This window comes from Balaenoptera borealis, assembly GCF_965194805.1.
Source record: "Balaenoptera borealis genome assembly, chromosome: 12".
NCBI lineage: Eukaryota > Metazoa > Chordata > Mammalia > Artiodactyla > Balaenopteridae > Balaenoptera > Balaenoptera borealis.
Genome location: NC_138869.1, coordinates 45,508,336 through 45,532,198, shown reverse-complemented (window position 1 = coordinate 45,532,198; position 23,863 = coordinate 45,508,336). Strand labels below are relative to the sequence as shown.

At 45.6% G+C, this 23,863-nt stretch overlaps 1 protein-coding gene across 1 annotated transcript in view; it reads right to left on the bottom strand.

The window, feature by feature from the left end:
* Nucleotides 1-2,544: 2,544 nt before the first annotated feature.
* LTF (lactotransferrin) overlaps nt 2,545-23,863 on the bottom strand; it is a 28,819-nt gene continuing 7,500 nt past the window's right edge. Inside the window, 12 exon segments of the mRNA XM_082347371.1 lie at nt 2,545-2,743; nt 2,745-2,770; nt 4,282-4,471; nt 5,588-5,772; nt 7,780-7,847; nt 12,110-12,251; nt 13,971-14,126; nt 15,079-15,126; nt 17,569-17,659; nt 18,777-18,931; nt 19,891-20,065; nt 20,521-20,699. Coding sequence (XP_082203497.1) covers nt 2,546-2,743; nt 2,745-2,770; nt 4,282-4,471; nt 5,588-5,772; nt 7,780-7,847; nt 12,110-12,251; nt 13,971-14,126; nt 15,079-15,126; nt 17,569-17,659; nt 18,777-18,931; nt 19,891-20,065; nt 20,521-20,699 — 1,613 coding nt within the window. The 3' untranslated portion in view covers nt 2,545.

The following is a 23,863-nucleotide window of genomic DNA, read 5'->3' as shown; positions in this document are numbered from 1 at the left end:
AAGTGAGTAAAGAATTAGCCTCCAGGAATAGTCCACATGGGATAACTACAGGCAAGAATATTTTCCAGAAAATTGAGGAAACACTAATTCAGTACAATCTGAAGTGGAATCTGCTGAAATGTATTACAATTGGTGGTTGTTAAAATCTGTGTTGGGCAGGAAAAAAGCTTAGAGTGGGGACCGCGCAGAATGCAAGCTTTCCTTGAAGACTGTAAGGAACTTGAGGTCTGAGGAAGTAAAAGCAGGGACACCAAACACAGCCCCACACTCAATTCAGTGTCAGGGTGAAAGGATGCGGGACCAAAGACCCCCCTCATTGATGCTACGGCCGCCTGACTTGCTTTGGGCGATGAAATGATGGAAATGATATGGCCTCTCCTAGAAGGAAGCTTTAAGAGTTATTGTGTGTTGCCTCCATCTCTCTTTTATTTCCCCCTCTGTCTACAGGCCAATGTGCCCCAGGCAGGGGCTGCTGGTTCAGCCTGGGTCTCAGAATAAAGAGATGAACAACAGAGCCACTGATGACCCATGACAGGTATGACCGTGAGACAGAAACAAACCTTTGTTGTGTAAGACATTGACATAACTTAGCATGAGATAATGGATACAGTGATGTTAGATTTTGAAATTTTTATTTCAGCCAGAAAAGGGGATTTCATGGGCCTTTAATTTCACCTAAGTATCTTATTTATACAAGAAGGTTTATACAGTTCAAATATTATGTTTTATCTTGCTGGTATTATGACTAATATGGCTACACCATCAAATGTTGCTCCCTCAGTAAACTTCTAGTTTACTAGTGAGGCTGGACTACATATCTGGGCCATAATTCAAAGTAGCAAAAAAGGGAGTTTTCATTCTAGGATTATGGGACCGTAATTAATGTCCCGATCTTTCTTTCCTGACAGATTTCAGAGGCTTCTGCAGGCAGCAGCAGAACTGCCTATCTCATTTTTTTTAACATCTTCATTGGAGTATAACTGCTTTACAGTGTTGTGTTAGTTTCTGCTGTATAACAAAGTGAATCAGCTATACGTATACATATATCCCCATAGCCCCTCTCTCTTGCATCCTCTAGATGGTCACAAAGCACTGAGCTGATCTCCCTGTGCTATGCCTGCCTATCTCATTGATACTGGTCAATGCTGGCCATTCTTGTCTTCTCTGGGCCTTTGAAAGGGAAGATTCACCCTGGTTGATGCAGGTTTGCCTGTTGAGTCCAATGAGCCATTGGAAATACTAAAAACAGGAAAATGATCCTTTCTCAGGGAAGAGTTACTAATCTAAGGTAGGACCCCAATGGGCCCTGTTTACTGGTGGGAAGAGTCTGTGCATTAGCAGCTAAAACCCAGCCATTTGGTTCTCTCTTAATTCCCTTCCCTGGCATCAAGAGAGTGGGTCAGAATTGAAACTCTGCAGAAGAAAACTATGGGGAACACACTTAAAGGACAAAGCATGGACCTTCAAAAAGGCAGAAAAAGGAAGGAGGAGCAGCATGAAACCTGAGGAAACAGAACTTCAAGGAGCACATGTCCACAGGATCAGAGATAGTAAGGGGCTCAGGGAAAAGAGATGTGAACCCTACTAAGCTTGGCCATTTGGGAAGGTGGGGCTGACCTATTCCAGAACCGCTTCAAGGGAGTGAACAGGTTAGAATCAAACTACAGTGGGGTGAAGAGAGAATGACCCAAACACCCACCTGATTTGCTGAAGTGAAGGCAGCCCTCTTTGACCACGCTTTAAAGAGCTTGGCTGAGAAAAGTGGGAATAAACTGGTGACCAGAGGTTAACCGGAGGTTGAGGGCCAATAAGGCCAAGGGATAGATGTACAGTTGTCCCCTGTACCTCAGTATTTGCAGGGATTGGTTCCAGGACACCCTGTGGATGCCAAAATCCAAGGATGCTCCAGTCCCTTATATAAAATGGCATGGTATTTGCATATAACCTATGCATGTCCTCCCATATATTTTAAATCATCTCTGGACTACTTATCATACCTAATACAATGTAAATTGCAAATTCAAGTTTTGCTTTCTGGAACTTTCTGTAATTTGTTTTCAAATATTTTCAATCCTCAGTTGGTTGAATTCAAGGATGTGTAACCCATGGACATGGAGGGCCCACTCTATTCCACATTTTCCTATGTCTGTATTTGTACATTTACTACACCTGATGCTGTTTACTTAAAATAGCAAATACTCATAAATCTTCTTGATACCCAGCTTCTTCCACTAATCCCTTGATTCCTACTCTCTATTCCTTCCCCCGCCTTAGAAACACACACACACATGCACATACACACTCAAACACACACACACACACACACACACACACACAGACAACTATATGAGGGACCAACAGGTGTCCTTGAGGAAAAGAGTTGCTTGGCCTGACCTTAGACTCCAGACCATCAGGCACTAAGCCCAAAACTGCCGGAAAGAGTGGGAGTGGGACCGGGAATACAGGGAAGGAAAGGTTCCACTGGGCAGGTGTTTGGTCAGACACATGATTTCAGTATGAAATTCTAGAAAAGATGAATGGCACTTTATAGGGAATGAAAATCAACAGCATTTCTAATTTTATTTCTTGTTAAGATGATAGCAGGGATCTGTGAAAACTGATGAGCTCGGCAAAATCCGCCCTCAGGAAGGGAGAGGAAGGGAGAAGAAGGATCAGGGCTGGAAGCAGGGAGGGGCTGAGGCCCCCGGGGAGGCGGGGCAGCTTCTTTTCGGGTTTGACCTCGTCAGGAAGGCGCAGGCTTCCAGAAGCGCTGTGGGACACAGCAAAGCAGGAGATTCAGAAACTGATTCCTTTTTTTTTTTTTTTTTTTGAATCAATACATCAATCAAAGAGGACACTAAAACAAACTTTCCTCTGCCCTTCTCCCACCACTGTAGGTCAAGGCTTGCCATCCCCACATTTCCCCACTGTCCGTCCTGCTAAGAGCTACAGGACCCAAGGGAGCACACAAAAGCTCTGGTCCTTATCAAGCTGCGAGATTCCCTGCTCTGGCCTGAGTGACACAGCTGCCACCCACTTGTCTCCAGGTGAATCAGCTGTCACACTCTCAAGTTCACAAGGTATTGATGGTCCTCGAATTTGTTCTGGAATGTGAGCAATTGATCATCTTCATGCAAATCTGCTTGCAGTAATATCCACCTACTCATTCACTCATTCATCCGTGAATCCCTCCTGAGCACTGGCTTTGTGTGAGCCTCTGTGTTAAGTGCTGGGGATTCAACACAGACAGATAAGCCCTGCCCTCAAGGGGTGTACCATCTGTGCAATCCTGAGCGGGCTGCTCACAAGAGTAGCCCTGCAGCGCAATTTCTAAGTGTAGCCCTAGATCCACCTGCATCACAATTCCCTGAGATGTCCGTGGAAATAGCAGGGTTTCTCAACCTTGGCACTCTTGACATTTGGGGCTGGGGAATTCTTTGTTGCGAAGGCTGTTCTGTGCTCTGTTTAGTAGCACAGATGCCAAGAGCACCCCCTATATCATGAGAATTAAAAATACCTCCCGGCATGGCCAAATGCCTCAGGGGCAAAATCATCCCCGGTTGAGAACCACTGATATAGAGATTCTCAGCCCTTCCCCAACCCCTGGACCACCACACAACACCCACCAATGCCTCCAACTCCCCTGGTGAGGGACCAGGAATAGGAACCCAGATGACACCAGTGCACAGAGGAGGCAAAACTTGCCGAAACTCAAGAATCATTGCCTGGAGGCTTACAACACTCTGCTATGTCTTCTAAATGTTTTTAAAGAATTAAATTATTGTCAATACATTTTCCTGGCTAAAATGTTTTATTCTCTACGGTTAGTACTTACGGTAACTGCCTAGAAACCAGAATTTGTCATTTCTCAATATATATGTTTTTAAAGAGTTAAATTATTGTCAATACATTTTCCTGGCTAAAATGTTCTTTGAGAATTTGTATTCTCTACGGTTAGTACTTACGGTAACTGCCTAGAAACCAGAATTTGTCATTTCTCAATATATATGTATATATATGTATACCTCTGTGTGTAAGTATATACATACATATATATATTTACAGTCGCTATCAGCATTATAAAAATTTAGCATATTACTACTGCTTTATTTTATTCTCTAATTCTTTCACCTCATCAATGAGAGTGTAATTTCCCACAGTATAGAGACATTGTATTGCCTTAATGTTTTTATACCCGCTTCATCCCTAGAATGTTTGGCCCTCCAACCTTGACCTTCACCTGCGGTGGTTTCCCAGTGATGCTACCTATGTTCCACTTACGGGAGGTTGAGCATTTTTTCAGGTTAGCAATGGCCGTGACATACTCTGGTCCCAAATATTTTTCATATGTTGTTTTGCCTCCGAGTTTGGCCAGACACTCAGTGTTGTCATTGAACAGAAGGTTTTTGGTTTCAGACTGGAACAAGCAAAACTTGCCCGGGCAGTCTTTTCCATTTTTCCCAAACTGAGCCTGTGTCAAAAGGGCAGACAGTAAGAGAGCAGCGGAGGAAAACAGGAGAGGTTATGGATTCGGGGAGGCCAAGGGCATTTCTTCTGCACAGGATCAGCCATAGGAAAACCGTGGGGCAAAAGGAGCTAAGTTCTGGAATCACTCCACTGTCCTGGCTTAGTCTTCCCCTGCCCCATGTCCCCCTGCTCCACACCCCAGCCCAGTGCCCAGGCCCCTCACCACTTCTGATCTCACCTCCCGCCATCTTGCCTTTCTTTTTCATCTGTGGCCTCTTCCCTTAGAACCTCTTGTGTGTGACTAGGTGACAGCTGAGGATTTTGAGATCCATCCCCAAAGTAATCACCTCTAGCATTCTAATAGGCCAGCTCTCCCAGAGAGGCAGACTGCATTGGAAATCCTCTCTGCCACGGACCCGGTCATTGCCTTGGGCAGGTCACTTAGCCTCCCTTGGACATGGTTCCTCCTCCATGCCCAGGGCTCCCACGGAGGTGAGCTGCAAGAACCAAGCACCTGCATGGCAGCAGACCTCTTACCAGCACCTGTGAGTGTGCACAGTGGGGGCTCCATAAATGCTAGTTATTGTGCCTATTTTTACATTCTAGGGCCACTGTCTTTAACGCACATCTAGAAACGTGCCATTTTAATACAGAGCTGGATGTCCTAATAGAGAATCCCAGACTTCAAGGAAATTATAGGATTTCCTTCAAACCACTTCACGTGGATAGCCTTAAATCTATACAAGTTCTGGGTTTGTTGTTTTTAGAGATTACAAATGCAGGGGCCCGGTCTAGAACATCCCCAGTCGGCCCGGGCTCTGGAAACATCAGCAGAGCAAACCACTCTCTACCTGGCTATGGGAGGAAGGCTCAGTCGCCTCCCTCATTTGCCTGAAGAACAACAGGAGGCTCAAGGAGAGAAAGCATCTCCCAGCCAGGCAGTGAGCACACGTCCAGGGCCATGAGACTCAGGGCAGCCCCCCAGCGTGGAGCAAATACTCTCATCACCAGCTTCAAGCAGAGGGACAGGACAGAAAGGCTGGGGATGGGTGGATTCCCTGAGCTCTGTGATCGCCGCACCTAACAGGAGCCCCCTGCAGGAGGCCCTGGTGACCCATACCTGTTGGAGGAGCAGCACCTGTTCCACGTGTGCTGCCTTATCGCTCCGAGATACCACGGCATGATTTGGGGCCACAGCCAGGTGGCAGCTCTGAGCCTCTGTCACAGGCTTCCTGGTGCCATCGAGACACAGCAACCTAAAGTCCTCCCGATCCAATTTCCTAGCCCAGGCTGCAGTGTTCTCTCCTGGAGATATAAAGAAGGCAGCATCAGCCACGGCTGCCCCTCTGAGTCAAAGCATCCTTTCCGGGTGGCTGTGACCATCCACCGGCCTCTTGAAATGCACACAGTGGGGTTGCAGTGATGTGAAGGAGAGCAAATAAAGCTCCACAAGATACACAAACTTCAAACATATCAAGCATTAGTGCCATATCCTCACGATGGAGTATTACTCAGCAATGAAAAGGAGTCAAGTTCTGACACACGCTGCAACGTGGATGAACCTTGAAAACATTACGCTAAGTAAAAGAAGCCAGTCACAAAAGATCACATATCGTAGGATTCCATTTATGTGAAATGTCCTGAATACGCAAATCTATGGAGACAGAAAGTGAATTGATGGTTGCCAGCTCTGGGGGAGTGGGGAAGCGACTGATAATAGGTGCAGGGTTTCTTTAAGGGGTTTTGTGAATGTTCTAGAATTGGATTCTGTTGGCAGCTGCACAACTTTGAATGTGCTGGAGATCACTGAATCCCATTGAATCTACACTCTGAATGGGTGGATTTTGGAGTATGTAAATTGTATCTCCATAAAGCTGTTACATTTCTTTAAAAGAAAACCCTCCATGTATGCCATATTTTCCAGTGAGTTCCAGAAAAAGAATTGCTGGTTTGTGTTCAAGAAGAAATTGTTGGGACTTCCCTGGTGGTCCAGTGGGTAAGACTACCAGCTCCCAAGGCAGGGGGCCCGGGTTCGATCCCTGGTCAGGGAGCTAGATCCTGCATGCCGCAACGAAGATCCCATGTGCCGCAACTAAGAACTGGCTCAGCCAAATAAATAAATTAAATAAATAAGTATTTAAAAAAAAAAAAGAAGAAGAAGAAGAAATTGTTTCCTTTCATATTCCAATGCTCTTAGTGTAACCAGAGGAAGGATAGGAACGTCTATGGGTTTATCAAATATGCTTTCAGTCAATTCCGATAAAATACAGTTGTGAAATCCCAGAGAAGCTTAAAACTAAATTTGCCACCCATCTGATCCCTGGAGATCACTTAGATTCATGGTTCCTGAATTCGAAATGTAATTGTACACAGGTATGCCTGTGTGTGTGCAAATGTAGCTTTCGTGGTCAGGAGGCTGCTTCTCTCCTTTTGCCCTGTCCCCTCAAGAAAAGACTTCCTGCATTCTCTTGGCTTTGTCCATTCGATACTGAGATCACCCCAGATTTACATGTCTGGCCTCTATCGCTCTCCCCGGGGACTTGGAGGAGTGGCTCTGGCTGTGGCTGTCACTGAAGGGAAGAGGCAGAAAGTGGAAGCAGCCCCTTTGAGGGGGGAAGTGGCAAGCCCTCTGTGGGGGCGTGGAGGGCTAAGTGCAGCGGGTAAGGAGAGAGGTGCGGTTTGGAAGGCAGCACACCGCTGGGAGTCTTAAACTTGGTAATTAGTATTTTCACCAGAGGTCAGAAGAGAGAGTGACTATTCCTCTATTGGCTGGGGGATTTTACCTTCTATCATCTGCATCTGCCTATGATTTTGTCCTCATTAACCCCCAAGGAGTTTCCACACTGAGGGCTCACATGGGCTGAATAAACGCTCCTACTCCCTTGTTTAAAAGGGGAAATTTAACCTGCATACGTCCAAATTTTTTTTTCATGTATCATCCACATTCAGTTTCCGATAGGCTGAGACAGGAAGATGGTGTGCTTCTGTGGCTGACTAGACAAAGCCAGGGAGATAGTTGCCCCTGAGTATGGCTGGGGTGTGTGTGTGTGTGTGTGTGTGTGCGTGCGTGCGTGTGCGCGTGTGTGTGTGACAGAGGGAGAGAGAGAGAGGGAGAGAGGAAATTTGGTTTCAAAATCAATGTGACACCTATAGATGTTACTATGTTGCATACTGAGGTAAAGTATTTTAGAATTAATTTGATCCAAGTCTGGAAAAGATTATAATAATTTCCAATTGCAAATCTGAATAGTAATCTGTGTCGTGATGGCAAAGATTCTTCTTTGAAGGGGAAAGGGAAACATCTTTACCTACCGTTAGTATTCTCCAAGACAGTGACATCTTTCACAAATGCAACATCCCCAGCGTCCTCAGCCAGGCACCTAAAATGTTTCAGAGAATAAAAACATTGCCAGAGGGGCTTCCCTGGTGGTACAGTGGTTCAGAATCTGCCTGCCAATGCAGGGAACATGGGTTTGAGCCCTGGTCCGGGAAGATCCCATGTGCCGCGGAGCAACTAAGCCTGTGAGCCACAACTACTGAGCCTGCGCGCCTAAAGCCCATGCTCCGCAGCAAGAGAAGCCACCGCAATGAGAAGCCCGCACACCGCAACGAAGAGTAGCCCCCGCCTGCCGCAACTAGAGAAAGCCCGCGTGCAGCAACGAAGACCCAGCACAGCCAAAAAAAAAAAAAACATTGCCAGAGAAGAAAAACTATAAGCGTTTTCATAAATATTCATAATACACATTCCAAAAACTGAAACATGGAAGTAAACATAGAAAAGATAAAGGCAAATATTTCCAGGAACTTAGAGTTTAAAATGGTAGATTGAAGATATATGGGTACCTTCCCTCCTTCTAAAATTCCAATAAAATGACATGAATGAGATTTCTTTTAAAGCCATATATCTATGAGCCAGAGGAAGGCAAGAGGGAAAGAGAGAAGATAATAATGGCAACGTTTGGAAGTAGAGATCAAATGGGTGAGCAGTAATTGACCCAAAAGAGCAAAGAAAGCTGTGACATAAGTTGGAAGTGGGGGGCGCTCAGGAGAAAGCTGATGTGCACGGCAGAACTCCAGAAAGACTCAACAATTAGAAGTACTAGGCACCACTGAAAGTAGCTGAGAACAGCAGGACTAGATAGAGCCTATATACATGCAGTGTAAATATATATGCCCAATCCGATGAATTAAAAGAAGACCCACTGAAGAAATACCATTGTGAAGTTTCAGAACACTGGAGGGAGATCTAAAAATAATTTTTAGAACTATTTTTTATTTTATTTCTTTAAATCAAAAACTTTTCACAGAAATAGTTTTCAAAGCATTTTACATTGGACGAAACACAAAACTCATTTTTCCTAAAGAGTATTTTTCATTCATAGTTAAATCTCTGTAAATTCAGAGAGAAATATAAAACATATGTGTCTGATTTATTTACTCTTCACAAAATATTATTTCTGTAGACCTGTTTGTCTAAGACACCTCATGAGCCTTCTAAAGCTTCTCTCTCAGGATTAGGAAGCCAAAAATAAATTGTTGAAAACTCAAAAAAAAAAAATTCTTTTCAAGAAGAAAAAATGTCATATACAAAGAATCAGGGATCGAAAAATGGTACCAGATTTCTCAACAGAAACTCTAGCTTTAGAAGACAATGGATTAATGCTTTTAAATTTCTGAATTTGCTTGATTTTCTGTCTTTCTATGTTACATTCTGCATAATTTTTTTTCACATATTTCCACATCGCTACTTCTCTTTTTAGCTATGCTTAATCTGTTAAACTGGTCAATTATATAGCAAACTTCAGTTGCTGTAATTTTATTCCTTTCTAGAAGTTCTATTTATTCCTTTTTAAAAATACTAACCTGTTTATTCTGCTGTTTTTTGCTTCCAGCAACTTTTCCGCTGTGTGTTTGTTTCACATTGTTATAATTACTTTTTACTGTGTCCTGCTCATTGTTACCGATAGAGTACTTCTGAGCAGTATTTGAGGCTTAAACTGAAGATGCTGTCTTCCAGACAGATTCCTAAAGGGAGCGCTAGTCTGAGACCACTTTTTAAAAAATTATGAGTTGAGAATTTCTGGACCATCCTAGGGGACACAAGTTGGAGCTGCAAATCCATGCAAGAGCTGGCCCATGGTTTCAATTTTTCAGGGATGACATGTATTTTCCTCCCTGTTTTCCTCAGCATCCAGGCAACCTGAAGCCTCCTGGGAGTGGGGTGGAAGTTACTTCTGGTTCACTCCTACCTTAAAGGTGTATGTAACCTCTGAGTTCAAGTTTGTCAGAATAGCTACCCTCAGGACAAAGTGTCTCCACCTAGGTCTCCGAATTCCTATTCCCCTTAGATTTTAGTCTAATAATCCCTTGTCACTTTGTCATTCAATGCTCTTAAGAACATGGGTGTGGGGGCTTCCCTGGTGGCGCAGTGGTTGAGAATCTGCCTGCCAATGCAGGGGACACGGGTTCGAGCCCTGGTCTGGGAAGATCCCACATGCCGCGGAGCAACTAGGCCCGTGAGCCACAATTACTGAGCCTGCGCATCTGGAGCCTGTGCTCCGCAACAAGAGAGGCTGCGATAACGAGAGGCCCGCGCACTGCGATGAAGAGTGGCCCCCACTTGCCGCAACTAGAGAAAGCCCTCGCACAGAAACGAAGACCCAACACAGCCATAAATAAATAAATAAATAATTTTAAAAAAAAGAACACGGGTGTGTGTGCGCACACGTGTGTGTGTGTGTGTGTACTTAACCCAACATTTTTGCTTGTTTTTTGTGGGACAGTTGGTCAAAACAGTTAATGCTCCCAGTTCCCAGATATGCAAATCCTGTCAAAATTCCTAGGGAAATTGTTTTCCAGCCTGCACTTAGTTATCCAGCCAAACTATAAATCACTTCAAGGGTAGACTAAAGATGTTTTTAGACATGTAAATACTCAAAAAACAGAACTCCTATTCACCCTTTCTCAAGAACATGTGTTCTGCTGCAACAAAACTAAGAAAACTAAAGATGTGGGATCCAGGAAACAGGTCATTTAAGAGGAAGTAAAACAATGAAAAATCCCAGAATGATGCTTAAGGGGAATCCCCAGACCACAGATATGTAGGGGGCCTCGAGAGGCCCAATCCAGACTGGGGAGGAGGGTGGAGATCTTCAGGTGCAACATTCCCAGGTAAATGATGAACCTGGGACAGCATCCAGTCTGTTTGTGCATGGATTGCTAGATTTATGCTACTAGTAGAAGGTTTGGGGATGAATGAGTGATTTTTTAAAAGAAGTACAGAAAATTAAGCAAATTTTAAAAAGACACCGATCAACTCCAGAGTAAAGAAAAACTCTGTTCAATAAGGGAAATATAATCTTATTATGTCACATATTTAATACGAGACTAATATTTACATATTCATAATGAAGTAAGCACTAAATATGTCATACTCTTGTTGGATACTAAAAGGAGGTGAAGTTTGTGGTTATGGGTGGAAGAAGCACAGGAGCAGTACGAGAGGCTAGAACTTCTTCTTTCATAATGGAAAGTCAGCAGAAAATAGCTGACATTTAAAAATCAAGAACCAGCAATATATAAGGATGTTAGTTAGAAACACAGAGATAAATATGATTCTGGTTCCAGCTTTCGATTTGAGCAAAAGACAAAGCATTTCCTTCTGGTATAAATAGGAATACTAAAGTGTAGGTGTTTCCAGTGAAATAATACCTTACCATAGGTTTGAAAAAGAAAACCACATGGTTTTTTATCAGACATGTTGTCTATTCAATATTTCTGAGTAGAATCACAACTCTTCCATTTGCAAAACTTTAGCTCCTTAAAGATATTTTTGTACATTCATGAAATTTTTTTTTATAAGTCACTCAGAGTATAGCAAAAGCTACTTTTATATCATCCCATCACTGGAGAGAAGGCTACTGAATTTACATTAAAAAAATTCAAAGACCAGTTTGGGCAGTCATTCTCAGATACATGACGCCACCTGGTGGTGAAATATATTCTTGGAGAATACAGAAAAACGGATAGGGGAGAACTCTGCCCTTCAAACCCCTAATTGTACCACTGAGAAGTAACATCTGGATTATAAAATGAAGACTGTGGAAAGATACTGTGATTTACTAAGTGTTTATAATTGGTGAATTCTGAAAACTTATTTTTTGGTTTATTTTTCACTAGTGGAGAATAACACTGTGCTATTTTGCCATTTCTAAGGCCAAAATCAAAGAGAAAAGTAAAACGTGAAACATAACAATGACCTAGGTTGGGGTAGAGGGTAGTGCCTGTGAGAAAGAGAATTCTTCCCCATAAAACTGAATTGCAGAAAGGACTGATACCACAACCTCTCCCCACCTGATGCTGAGGATGAGGACACTGAGGCCCACTGAGGTTGACCTTGGCTCCAGGCCACAAGGGGGAGACCAGCAGAGCTGAGGTCAGACAGCCCCCGGGCCAGTCCCCACTCTTGGGGTGGTGGGCGCGATGGGAGGAGCCCTCCCCAGCCCGCCCATCAGCTGATCCCCAGGCTGCCTCTTGGCTCTGCTGTGATGGGCCACGTTGGGCCCCTTAGAAATGCAGTGCCAAGATGCTGGAGGATGAGGAACAAGGCCCTGCCCTGGTGAAGCCTGCCCACAGCACTCACCTGAAAGCCCCGGTGTAGCCATAGTACCTCTCTTTACTGTTGGGCACACACTTGTCCACGTTCTGGTCATCGCCAACACACAGTGCACAGAGACTGGATCTCGGGTCAGCCCCAGGGGCACAGCTTTTATCAAAGAATTCATCTGCAGAGAAGAAGCACGGGGAGTCAGCTCTTCCTACCTGAGTCAAGATAAGCGGTCTTTACCTAACAGGTGATGTGGCTTGGTTTCCATTCATCATACTGACCAAGGCAGATAGAACACAGTCATTATAACACACAGTAACAGGTTACCACCAACCCGGGCGCCATCAAGGTTCAGAAAAACTTGAGACTGTAGGTACTTGAGACAGGAAACCTGATTGGGGCTGGGGAAGAGAGTGTGTAATTGTACAAAGGGTCCCATCATCACAGCCTCGAGCTGGGGACTCAACTTGATGAATCTGATGGCCATCTCAGCAGAAGCTGCAAAATGTCCACTCCAGGATCTGATTTCCCCTTTTCCTCAATAATAGGAACCCTGCTTTTTACCTGGGCACCTGGTCCCTTAGAACAGAGACAAGCCTTACTCTGTGGCTAGTAAGCCACATGGCTAAGTATCGCCAGTGAAATATGAGCAGGAGTGTTGGGTGCCAGTGTCTTGACATCCTTAAAAGACAGTTGGCACATGTGTTTTGCCCCTTCTCCTTCCCTTCCTTCATTCTGCACATGGAATGCAGAAGTGGGAACTGGACCCCCAGATGTGACATGGGCCATGAGCGACCTTGAGCACGGAAGCCGCATATGTTTCAGAATAGCCAGATGTTTGAAACCTGGGCCCCTGACACCATGTGGTCGTCCTGCCAGCTCTGGACAATCCACCTCTGGACTTCACTCACGTGGGAGAGAAATAAACGTCTATTCACTTCTACTGGAGGTTTTCTGTCCTTGCAGCTGAACCTAATATGAACCAACCCACCACGTGATTTAACCCACATTAAGGAGTTAACATGGATTAATACGGATTAAAGAGAGAGGAAATAAAGGTGACAAGAAAGCCCTGCCCTGAAGAGCAAGTAGCACCCATTATCAGACTCGTGCAGCCCCTGCCACTGGAAGAACCACGCCACGTGCCAAGCTCTGGTTAGGGCTGGGAGTGTCCCACTGTGGTCCTGGCAGCTTGCCCACAACCTGGAGGCTGCCGTGGGGTCACAGAGAGCGACACCAGTGTGCACTGCTAGTGAGGAACAGAGCCACACTAGAGCCTGCCAAGCCAGGATCGCAGACCCATTCAAAATGCAGCAGGGCCCCACTCGAGCAGACGCCTGCCCGGGAGGTGGGCCACGACAAGAACACGGCACACAGCTCCACGCCACCAGGCCCACGGCAGGTAGGGCGTGGCTCACGTGTGGGGTGTGAGCACGGCGGGAGGGGAGACTGAGCCAAAAGCCTGGAGGTCTTACTCAGTTTCCTCTACAGCGTGGAGTAAGAAGTCAGTTCTGTTTAGTAACAGAAGTCACCTTTCATGAGGAAGGCAGATGGCTTTTCCCAAATTGAGAAGCCAGTGCCTGGGAGGAATTTAGATCCGGAGCTCCAGGAAGCAAAAAATGACTTTTGCACTTCTCAGGACCTGCATCCATTCTTAGGGTGCAGAGAAACAGACTGATCCTCCAGTTTTGCACCTTCGTGTGGGGCGGATGGGGTGTGGGAAGTGCTGTGTGGAGAAGCTGCAGAAGGCAGCCGCAGGGAGATCTTGCTTACACCAGAAAAGGCCTGTAAGCCACGGTCAGCCTGCAAGTCCCCACCCCTCCCCTCCCTGAGTTCTACAGAGGACCCCAGCCTGCCCCTCAGGATGGCCGACCCACGACTCCCTCAGGACTCCTACCAAATTTGCAGGAGCCTGTCTGGTTGGCGATCAGGCCCATGGGGATGTTCCAGCCTGCAGTCCTGTCCACGGCGGTGTGGCAGGACTTCTTGCCTCTCAGAGAATTCCACGTGAGCTCATCATTTGCCTTCTTGACAACTGCCACGGCAAGATACCCTTGGACAAGAGAAGAGCAAGTCTTAGCCTCCCAGGGCCTGGTCCATGGACTCTACTGCAGCTGTGTGCAGCCCAAGCCAACAAGGGTCAAGAAACATCACCAGGCAATGATTCCCCCAGATGACTGGCCACTGTCTGATAGACCAACAAACTTTAAGCTGCTGCTCTATGTTAAGATGAGATTGATCTGGGTTATGACATGAAATAGTAAGCTGATCCTTGAAGTGATAGCTGGGGACTGTCCTTGACCAGCCATATACTGTCCCTGAGTTATAAACTGGCAATTCATTCTATTTTAGATGTGGGCTACTAAAGCCACAAACACTGACCAGGAAGCATGACCCCAAGTGTGCATAAATCGCCAACTGCAACATGCAATATACCAACTGCATCAGGCCAGAGCAGTGATGGCCGCCGGAATAAGTGCTGTGTGGATGCAGGGGGTGTGTCCCCAAGGACCTCCCTGTGCTGAGAGAGGGTCAATGGGGTGCAGTCCTCCTCCTGAGAGCACGCACCTGGCAGACTCCGCTGCCGGCGAGTGCAGAGCTCTACCGAAGCTGAGGAAGCACCAGCTCTGGCAGGCAGGTGGGCTGGTGCATAGGGCAAGGGATTTAGCACAAGGGACCTGGTTCCAGGCCAGGATCTGCCACAGTATTCTCAATGGCTGTGAGTGAGATCCGGGACACTGTTTCCGTATCCATATGAGATGGGGGTGTAACACCCCACCTTCTCCGTGGTCAGGACAAAATGAGGAACTCTGATATTTCTCTGCCATGTATGAAGGTCCATAGAAACATAATTATAGTTACTCATCTCTGAATGATTTGCATCTGCAAAAGAACTTACAGCTTCTATGGCTGCATCTCTGTGAGGTTTTTTTAAGCTCCCACCACCTCCTCCTCCAGATACAAAAACTTACCCTTGACTCTGAAAGTGATCGATTCCAACTCACCTTCCGTTGGTCTGTGCACACAATCTGGGCCGTTGCTTTTGGAGGATTCTGAAAGAATAAAGACAAGCAAAATGTCGTTAAACACATGTTTTATTGTGTTCATATATTTTTCAAAGATACACACATATCAAAGAACATATACTGGCATGGTTTTGTGTATATGTGTTTTTAATATAAATAAATGGCATTGTATTATAGACTTCACTAAGTTTCCTCCTTTTTTTATTTTCAACCCAATACTGTGTTTTTAAGCTCTTTTTTTTTTTGGCTGTGCCATATGGCTTGCAGGATCTTAGTTCCCCGACCAGGGATCGAACCTGGGCCCCAACAGTGAAAGCACCGAGTCCTAACCCCACTGGACCGCCAGGGAATTCCCTAATTGAAGTATAGATGATTTACAGTGTTGTGCCAGTCTCTGCTGTACAGCGAAGTGACTCAGTTATATACATACCTGCATTTTTTTTTTTATATTCTTTTCCATTATGGTTTATCCCAGGAGACTGGATATAGTTCACTGTGCTATACAGCAGGGCCTTGTTGTTTATCCATTCTAAATGTAATAGTTTGCATCTACCAACCCCAAACTCCCAGTCCATCCCTCTCTGTCTCCCTCTCCCCCTTGGCAACCACACGTTTGATCTCTATGTCTGTGAGTCTGTTTTGTAGATAGGTTTATTTGTGCCATATTTTAGATTCCACATATAAGTGATATCATATGGTATTTGTCCCAATACTGTGTTTTTAAGTTCAAACTGCCTTACTGTCTGTAACTCACTGAGCTGAGTTAGGGCTCTTAAGTTCACTGCTTCCAATGTTGTCACTGACATCTTCATACACGTCTGGGGATGTACCCAGGGGTGGAACTGCTGAAACTAACATCTGGACAGTTCAATCACCACATAAACCAATCAACTATCTTTTTTGTTTAAGCCACATGGCAATGGGATTGTGTCATTTGTAACCGAAGTACTCCTACCTAATCCTCGCCCATTGGAGGTGAGGGGCACCTTGTCTCACCTGCCTGACCTCCTCTAGTTCCCTCTGGAGAGGTTAAGGATAAAGTAGCATTTCTTATGTCCCTTCAGCATGGGGAGATCCATGCTTTCAGACTCAGTAACTGGCTTCTCCTTGGGAAAAAGTCACATCACTCCCGTTTCATGTGATGGATAATGTGAATCTGTAGGTGATGTTTTATTGGAAAAGTATTTTTAATTGGTTTATAATATTATGTAAGTTTCATGCGTACAGCATTATATTTTGACTTCTATATACCTACCAAAAGTTTCGTTTCCATACATCACCTACAGCTGACGCCCTTTACCCCTTTCCCTCTCCCCCCACTCCCCTTTTCCCTCTGGTATCCACTACTCTATTCCCTGAATCTGTGTGTTTGTTTTTGTTTGATTTGGTTTGGTTTGTTCACTTATTTTTTTTAATATTCCACATAGGAGTGAAATCAGAAGGCATTTGTCTTTGCAGAATCAAGTCCAAAGAGAATGTCCCAGCAGTTCCATGCAGCAGAAATGCATATATGTGCTCACCAAACGACACGGACACAGATGTTCATAGCAACGCTATCCACAGCAGCCAACTGGAAATTACCCAAATGCTCATCCACAGTAGAATAAATAACTGCAGTGGAGTCACACAATAGAATACTACAAAACGAGGTATAATGCTGAGCAAAAGACATTTTTAAAAGCACATGCTGTGCAACTCCTTTTACATAGAGTTCAAAAACTGGCAGAACTGGCTTCCTGGTGGCACAGTGGTTGAGAATCTGCCTGCCAATGCAGGGGACACAGGTTCGAGCCCTGGTCTGGGAAGATCCCACATGCCGCAGAGCAACTAGGCCCATGAGCCACAGCTACTGAGCCTGCACGTCTGGAGCCTGTGCTCCGCAACAAAAGAGGCCGCAATAGTGAGAGGCCCGCGCATCGCGATGAAGAGTGGCCCCCGCTTGCCGCAACTAGAGAAAGGCCTCGCAAAGAAACGAAGACCCAACACAGCCAAAAATAAATAATAAATAAATAAATTAAAAAAAAAAAAATGGGCAGAACTGATCTGTGCCATTTGAAGTCAGGAGTCATTACCCTTGCTGGAGTAAGGGGGCTGGTGACAGGAGGACACAAGGGGACTTGTGGAACCTGCTGTGTCTTGCTCTGGGCACTAGCGCTTGGGGATGTACCACTTCGTGAAATGTCCTTGAGTTGTACACTTGTGTGCACTTTTCTGCATATATATTATACTTTACTAAAATCTTTTTAAAAATTAAAAAGAGGAAAGCAACCTGGGCTTTGTCAGTTCTCACTACAATAGGCTGTGTGGGTAACACAGCCCCTTTCATCTATTCTTTCCCCTGATTCTCCTGTTTGAACGTATCTGTCCATTTTAATGTCTCCACTTGGACCCACCGAGTGGGGTTACTCCTCTCTACCCCACTCCCGAAGCCCTGAGGGAATAAAAAAGAGAGGACTCTTCTCCACTTACTTTGGTTCTCTGCCAGGACAGGCACCAAACCACACTTGCCCGCAGTGTAGACATATCCTCCATCTAAGCTCAGGGCATCAGCTTCTCCTTTCTGCCAAGACAAAGCATATCTCCAGCATCACAGTGAGGCTGTTTCCTGTCCCGCCTGTCTTTACAGCTCTGAGAGAATAGCTGTCAGGTGCCCCAGTAAAGCAGCAAGGGTTGAACTGAGCACCCCATGGAAACGCCCTGTGCACTATTAATTCTCTACCAGCCCTACATGCCTTTCATGCTGTCGCTTCCATTGGAAAGACCCGGCACAGGTAGCCCGGTCCTCTGAACGAAATCCCTTTCTGCACTTGGAGCACTGTTGGATGCCCTCCTGGACCAGCCTCCCTCACTGAAGAGACAGAGGGGAACAGCTGGTCTTGTCTAGTCTCTGCTCATTAGCACTACACTCAAAGTGCTACACAGAAGCTATTCAGCAAGTGAGCAGAAACAATTAAATTCGCTCACCATCAGAATGAACGAGCCCACGCTCCAGAACTGGAACATGGATTCATCAAGATTGTAAAACTCCCTCTTTGACTAAGTAATAATTTTTTTACAACATTATTAAAGCTAATAGGAGATGTGGATAAAGATTTCTATTCAAGGCTGCACAGCACAGGGTTATTGATAACAACAAAATACGGAGACAAAGAAGAATAGGGTCATGACTAAACTGTGCCACACCATATAAAAGATATCCTGAAATCACTTTTTAAAGTGTTTTCAGAGAATGTGTCACGTGGGGAAATGGCCATGATACACTGTTAAGTGAAAAGGACTCAAACTACATAACTGGAACGACCCAGTACTGTTCCGAGCCTAAACTGAGATGAACCGAGAAATCCTGGAGTGGGAAGTTAGCAAAACTCTAACTGTGGTATCTCTGTGTGACGTCCCAGTGTTTTGTTTGTTTTTACATCACATCTTTCTATATTTTCCAAATTACCTGCATTCATCGCAACTTGTTCTTAAAATCAGGAGAGCGGAAAGCCCACAGTAAACAGATTGCAGACAGAAAGCTGTGCCTGTTCCCACACTGCGCAGGCGCGAGCAGACCCCGCCCCCGGGGCCGTAGCGCCTCTAAGGTCCGCCTCGCTTCAGACCAGATGCCTGTGACCTAGTCTCCTCGGAGCGCTGCCCCGCCCGCACCGCCCGCAGGCCCGCCGCTGGCCACCTACCAGCACCAGGGCGATGCAGTCGTCAGTGGTGGAGGCCGTGGCGCAGGCCACGCTCTGGCTGCTCTGGAGGCTCCACTGCTGGCACTTGCGCTGCTCCTCAGGTCCCACCGCGCACCACACGACCCGCGCGCGCCGCGCCTCCACCTCCGCTGCAGCTGCCCGGGGACATGGCGGTCGGCAGGGGCCCTGAGCCCAGCGAGGGACACCCAGGCCCGCTGACCTCCCTGGAGCGCGTGCTCCACTCAGAGCGCCCTTCCTGCCCCGACGCTCCCTGGGCGGGAGCTACTTCCTCCAGAGAAGAGTGGAATCAGACACCTGCGCCTCTTCCCATCCACGTGCTCCTCTGCCCCCTCCACTCTCAGCTCCCCAAACCCTTCTTCAGGCATAGCCCTCCTTGTGTCTCATTTCTGTTCCTTTGGAGGCTTCCCCAGCTTCTAATCCACCCTTCAAGCTTTAGTGTAATGAGAGAGATACCGAGATATTGCCTAATATCTCTGTCCTACGGGATAAAAGCTCCAGGACACAGAAACAGTGGCAGCCCCAAGAGGTGGCCTAGGGGACCTTGAGCCCTGTCCTGACTTCCCCTAAGGCAGGCAGTCGCCACCACTGACAACAGCGCAGCTTCCCAGTTCACCCAGACTCCATCTGAAGCCTCCAGTGGAGAAGGAGCCATGGCTGAGCTGGCCCAATGTGGTATCCCAGCCAAGTTCAGGGCCCAGGCACTGGGCCGTGTCCCACCAGGCCTCTGGATTTATCCCAGGAGGGGCCCTGGCTCTCTTGGTTCATGTTCATACTTCTCACTTCCTGGGAGGCAAACTGACTGTTCCGTCAGGGCTGAGGAGCCTGACGCACACAGAGGCCTGTGGCAGTATTATCAGGAGGCGGCACATTCCTTTGGAGACACTTTTCACCTGACTTGGTCCACAGAAGGTGGTCACACTCACATCAAACCTACCATGGTGAAGACCTCCAGTGGCTGGGAGATGGCCAAGTGACCACTACAGAGCAGGGCCAAGCTGCCCATGGGGTGGGGGTGAGGTGCTCCCCGAAGGCCTCACCCATGGCTCACCACCCACACCAGCCTGCCCTTGGGGCCTGCCTGGTCCTCACTCACTTGCCCTCAGGCCCTGCAATGCGGTGAGGTAGCGGAAGCCCAGGTACAGTCCAGAATCTATCTTTGAGGGGATCCTCAAAAACCCAAGGGCAGAGTCTTTGAACAGCAGGTCCTTCTGCCCACGAGGAGAGCCAAAGAGCTGGAACCCCTGTACACTGCTTTTTCCAAACTTCTCCTAATTAAGGGAAAAGAGAATTATGATGTCAGTGGTAAATAGGAAACAAAAACATGATGTTGAAAAAGAATATCTGGAACTTAGGGATGATTCTGAGAGGAGGAACCTTGGTTGACTTCCTCCCATAGAGGGACTCAAGCCATCCCTGTGACATAGCTCAGTTATGGCTTCATCTTTAAAAAGCTGCTGGGTTCCAAGCACCTTAGAGTCCTGAGAATATTGCATTGTCCTCCCCCTGCTTCTACTCCAGCCCATGAGACAGCGCCAGTCCGTAATGCTAGAAGGGGCTTCATTGTTCCTGCTGCGTGGAGTATGGCCTAGAGACAGGCAAGCCACTGCATCTGTGCAGTGAGGCTACAGAGGGCTTCTAGAGTGGCGGGAAGTTAGGGAAGGAAGGAAGGAAACCTCCCCACCACCAAATCCAAGCAGGTTGGGGGTACTCTGGGTGGGGATACCTGTGCCTTGCGGAGAAGCTTCCAGATCAAGTCCTCCTTGCCATCCACACTTCGAGCCACAACAGCATGAGAAGGGATCTGGGCTAGGTGGCACTCCTTGAATGCATCCACTGGCTTCCGAGTATTGTTTGGGCAGAGCAGCTCATACTGGTCCCTGTCAGCCTTCTCTGGCAGGTTCTCTAGGGAAAGAGGGAGGTGGAGGGGAGCCCAGATGAGGCAACCCCAGGCAGTAGCCATGAGCTGTAGTCCCCCTTCCCCCATAGAATTTCAGCTGGAGGAGACATCTTACACAGTTGACAAAACTGGGGATCAGAAAGGCAGTGGATTGCTCCAGAATATCCAGAAAGGTAAAGACAGTGCCCAAAAAGCATTAGGGGTAAGCCCATGTTCCTCTGATTGGATCATACAGGCCCTGGGGTTGCTGCAACTCCTGCCTGGCAAGCCAAGGAGGCTGAACCAGACCCATCTGTTTCCATGGCAACTCCACCTAGAAAAGGGTCACATGATGGAGACAAGCCCAGGGGGCCAGCCAGAGGCTGCTGCCTTACCCACATCTCTAGCAAGAATAAAAACAAGAAAAATTTTAAAGCAAGAAATACAGTTGAGCCACTTCTCAACACTTGGGTTTATCAAAAGAAGAGAAAATATTATTTTTATGAGTGAGTTCATCCCAATTTGGAACTGTTAATCTGTATCACATGTAAATTGCTTCAAAATACATAAAGTGACAGAAACTGACCCAAGTTGTTTTATGAGCTTAGTATAATCTTGATCTCAAAATCAGAGAAAGAAGTGCAGGAGGGAATAATTACAGACCTATTTTACTTATGAACATAAACACAAAAATCTAAAATAATTAGCTAACTCAATATAACAGAGTATTTTAAAACTAATAGATCAGGATTAAGGTTTATCAGTTTATTCCATTCACAAAAGAATGGCTGAATGTCAAAGAAGCTAAAGTAATTCATGACAAGAATGGGTTAAAGGAAAATCGTGAGACCATCTTAATCCTAATAGGTGCAGAAAAAGCATTTATATGTTCAACATCTATATGTGCTTTTTTTTTTTTTTTTAGTTTTGGAAAACTAGTAACATAGAGAACTTGGCAAAGGTATTAAACTTGATAAATGCCACTTATCAAAATATCTACAGCAAAATCATACTAAAAGAAGAAAATTTAAACAGTCACTTCAAAATCAGGAACAAGGCAAAGATGTCAGCTGTCACGTTGCCAACACAATATCAGACGACCTGGATTTCACAATTTACGAAAGAAATAAGAGATATAAACACTGGGAAAAAGACAAACTCTAATTTTTTAAAGATGAGGTACTCACCTACATAGAAAAGCCAGTGAAACCAAGAAAAAACTAATAAAACTAACAAGAGAGTCCAGCAAGGCAACACTACAAAAATCAAGTGTTACTCTCGTTAGCAATAATAAGACAGAAACTAATACAGAATATGATACTATAATAGCAACTAAAACCATTAAATAGCTGGTAATTAGCCTCATTAAACAATGCAGGAAGGAGTTCCCTGTGGGCCTAGGGGTTAGGATTCGGTGCTTTCACTGCGGTGGCCTGGGTTCAATCCCTGGTTGGAGAACTGAGATCCCGCAAGTCATGCTGCGCAGCCAAAATAAAACAGAAACAAAAACAAACAATGCAGGAGACCAAGAGAAAAATGTTAAGTTCTATAAGTTCTATTAAGGGACATAAAAAGAGGTGTGATCAAAAGGGAGAGATTTATCATGATCAGGGATTGGACAGTTTGACATAAATATGTCAATTTTTCATGAATCAATTTAAATTCAATACAATTCTACTTAAAGTATGATGTTTTTAGAAATTCAACAAAATAATTCTAAAATTTTAGTTAGAAAACAAATAGCAAAGTGTTGGGGGAAGGCGCTTGCGTGCACACTCTCTCCCCAGACCCCCACAAGCTATTAAGAACCACTACAAGCCAGAGTAATAAAAGCAGAAAAATACAAATAGACAAATGAAACAAAATAGCTCAGAAACTGATCCATGATTATAAACAAGCTTGATGTATAGGAGGCTCCACATATCAGCAGGAAAAGGGTGGAACTTTTTACAGCCGTTACTGTAAGGAAAATGGTCTCACTCTAAAGGGGAAAAATGCTGAAGCTAAATCCATACCTGATTTCCTAGGTAGAGTACGTATGAACAAACAAGTGTGTGTTAGGGAGGGGAGTCTATAAATCTTATTGTAGAAAATCTTTATGATTTGGAGGGAAGAGGGCATCTTTAAAAGTCCCCAAAACACAAACCAGCAGGGCAAAAGTAACCAATTTGACCTTATCAGTATCAAGGGCTTCTGTTCAACAAAGGTGCTACTGACAGATTTTTTGACTGAGAAAAGATTTTCCTAAAGTCTAGAACCAACAATGGCTGGATATCTAGAGAGAAGGAATGCCTAGCCTTGAATCAAAATTATGAAGAAACAGACATGAAAATCAAGAGGAAAATAGTCAAAGATCATAAAAGAAGAAAGGGAAGCCCAAACTACTAGCAAATATATTGAGATGATCAAACTCACTAGACGTCAGAGAAATGCAAAATAAACCAACAATGACATATCTATTGCTTTACAACCATAGATAATAAAATGTGATGTGTGTGGACTTCCCTGGTGGCGCAGTGGGTAAGAACCCGCTTGCCAGTGCAGGGGACACGGGTTTGATCCTTGGTCCGGGAAGATCCCATATGCCGCGGAGCAACTAAGCCCGTGCGCTTAGTTGCAACAACTACTGAGCCTGCGCTCTAGAGCCCGCGAGCCACAACTACTCAGCCCGCACACTGCAACTACTGAAGCCCACACGCGTAGAGCCCGTGCTCCACAACAAGAGAAGCCAACACGATGAGAAGCCCGGGCACCGCAACGAAGAGTAGCTCCCGCTTGCTGCAACTAGAGAACGCCCGCACGCATCGACGAAGACCCAGTGCAGCCAAAAAAAAAAAAAAGTGATGGGTGCCTTCCATGGAGCATTTCTCATCTATTAGAACCACTGAACCAGACAAGTACAACGACACGGATAAATCTCCAAAACAAAATGCTGAGTGGAAAACCTTGATCACATCATGATCGATAATGATCAGTAAAGCTTCTGTGAGCTTAGAATCCAGAAACACAAAGCAGCACTACACATTTTGCAAGACCACATATATCTCGGAGGACACGCGTCAAATACGTTGGCGTGGGCGTCTTTGAGGCGGAAGAGAAAGACAGCGGGCATGGGAGATTTGAAGAAAACTGATCGTTTAAAATATAAAATAACATAAAATAAGAGCTATGCTCTGTAGGGAACCTTGAT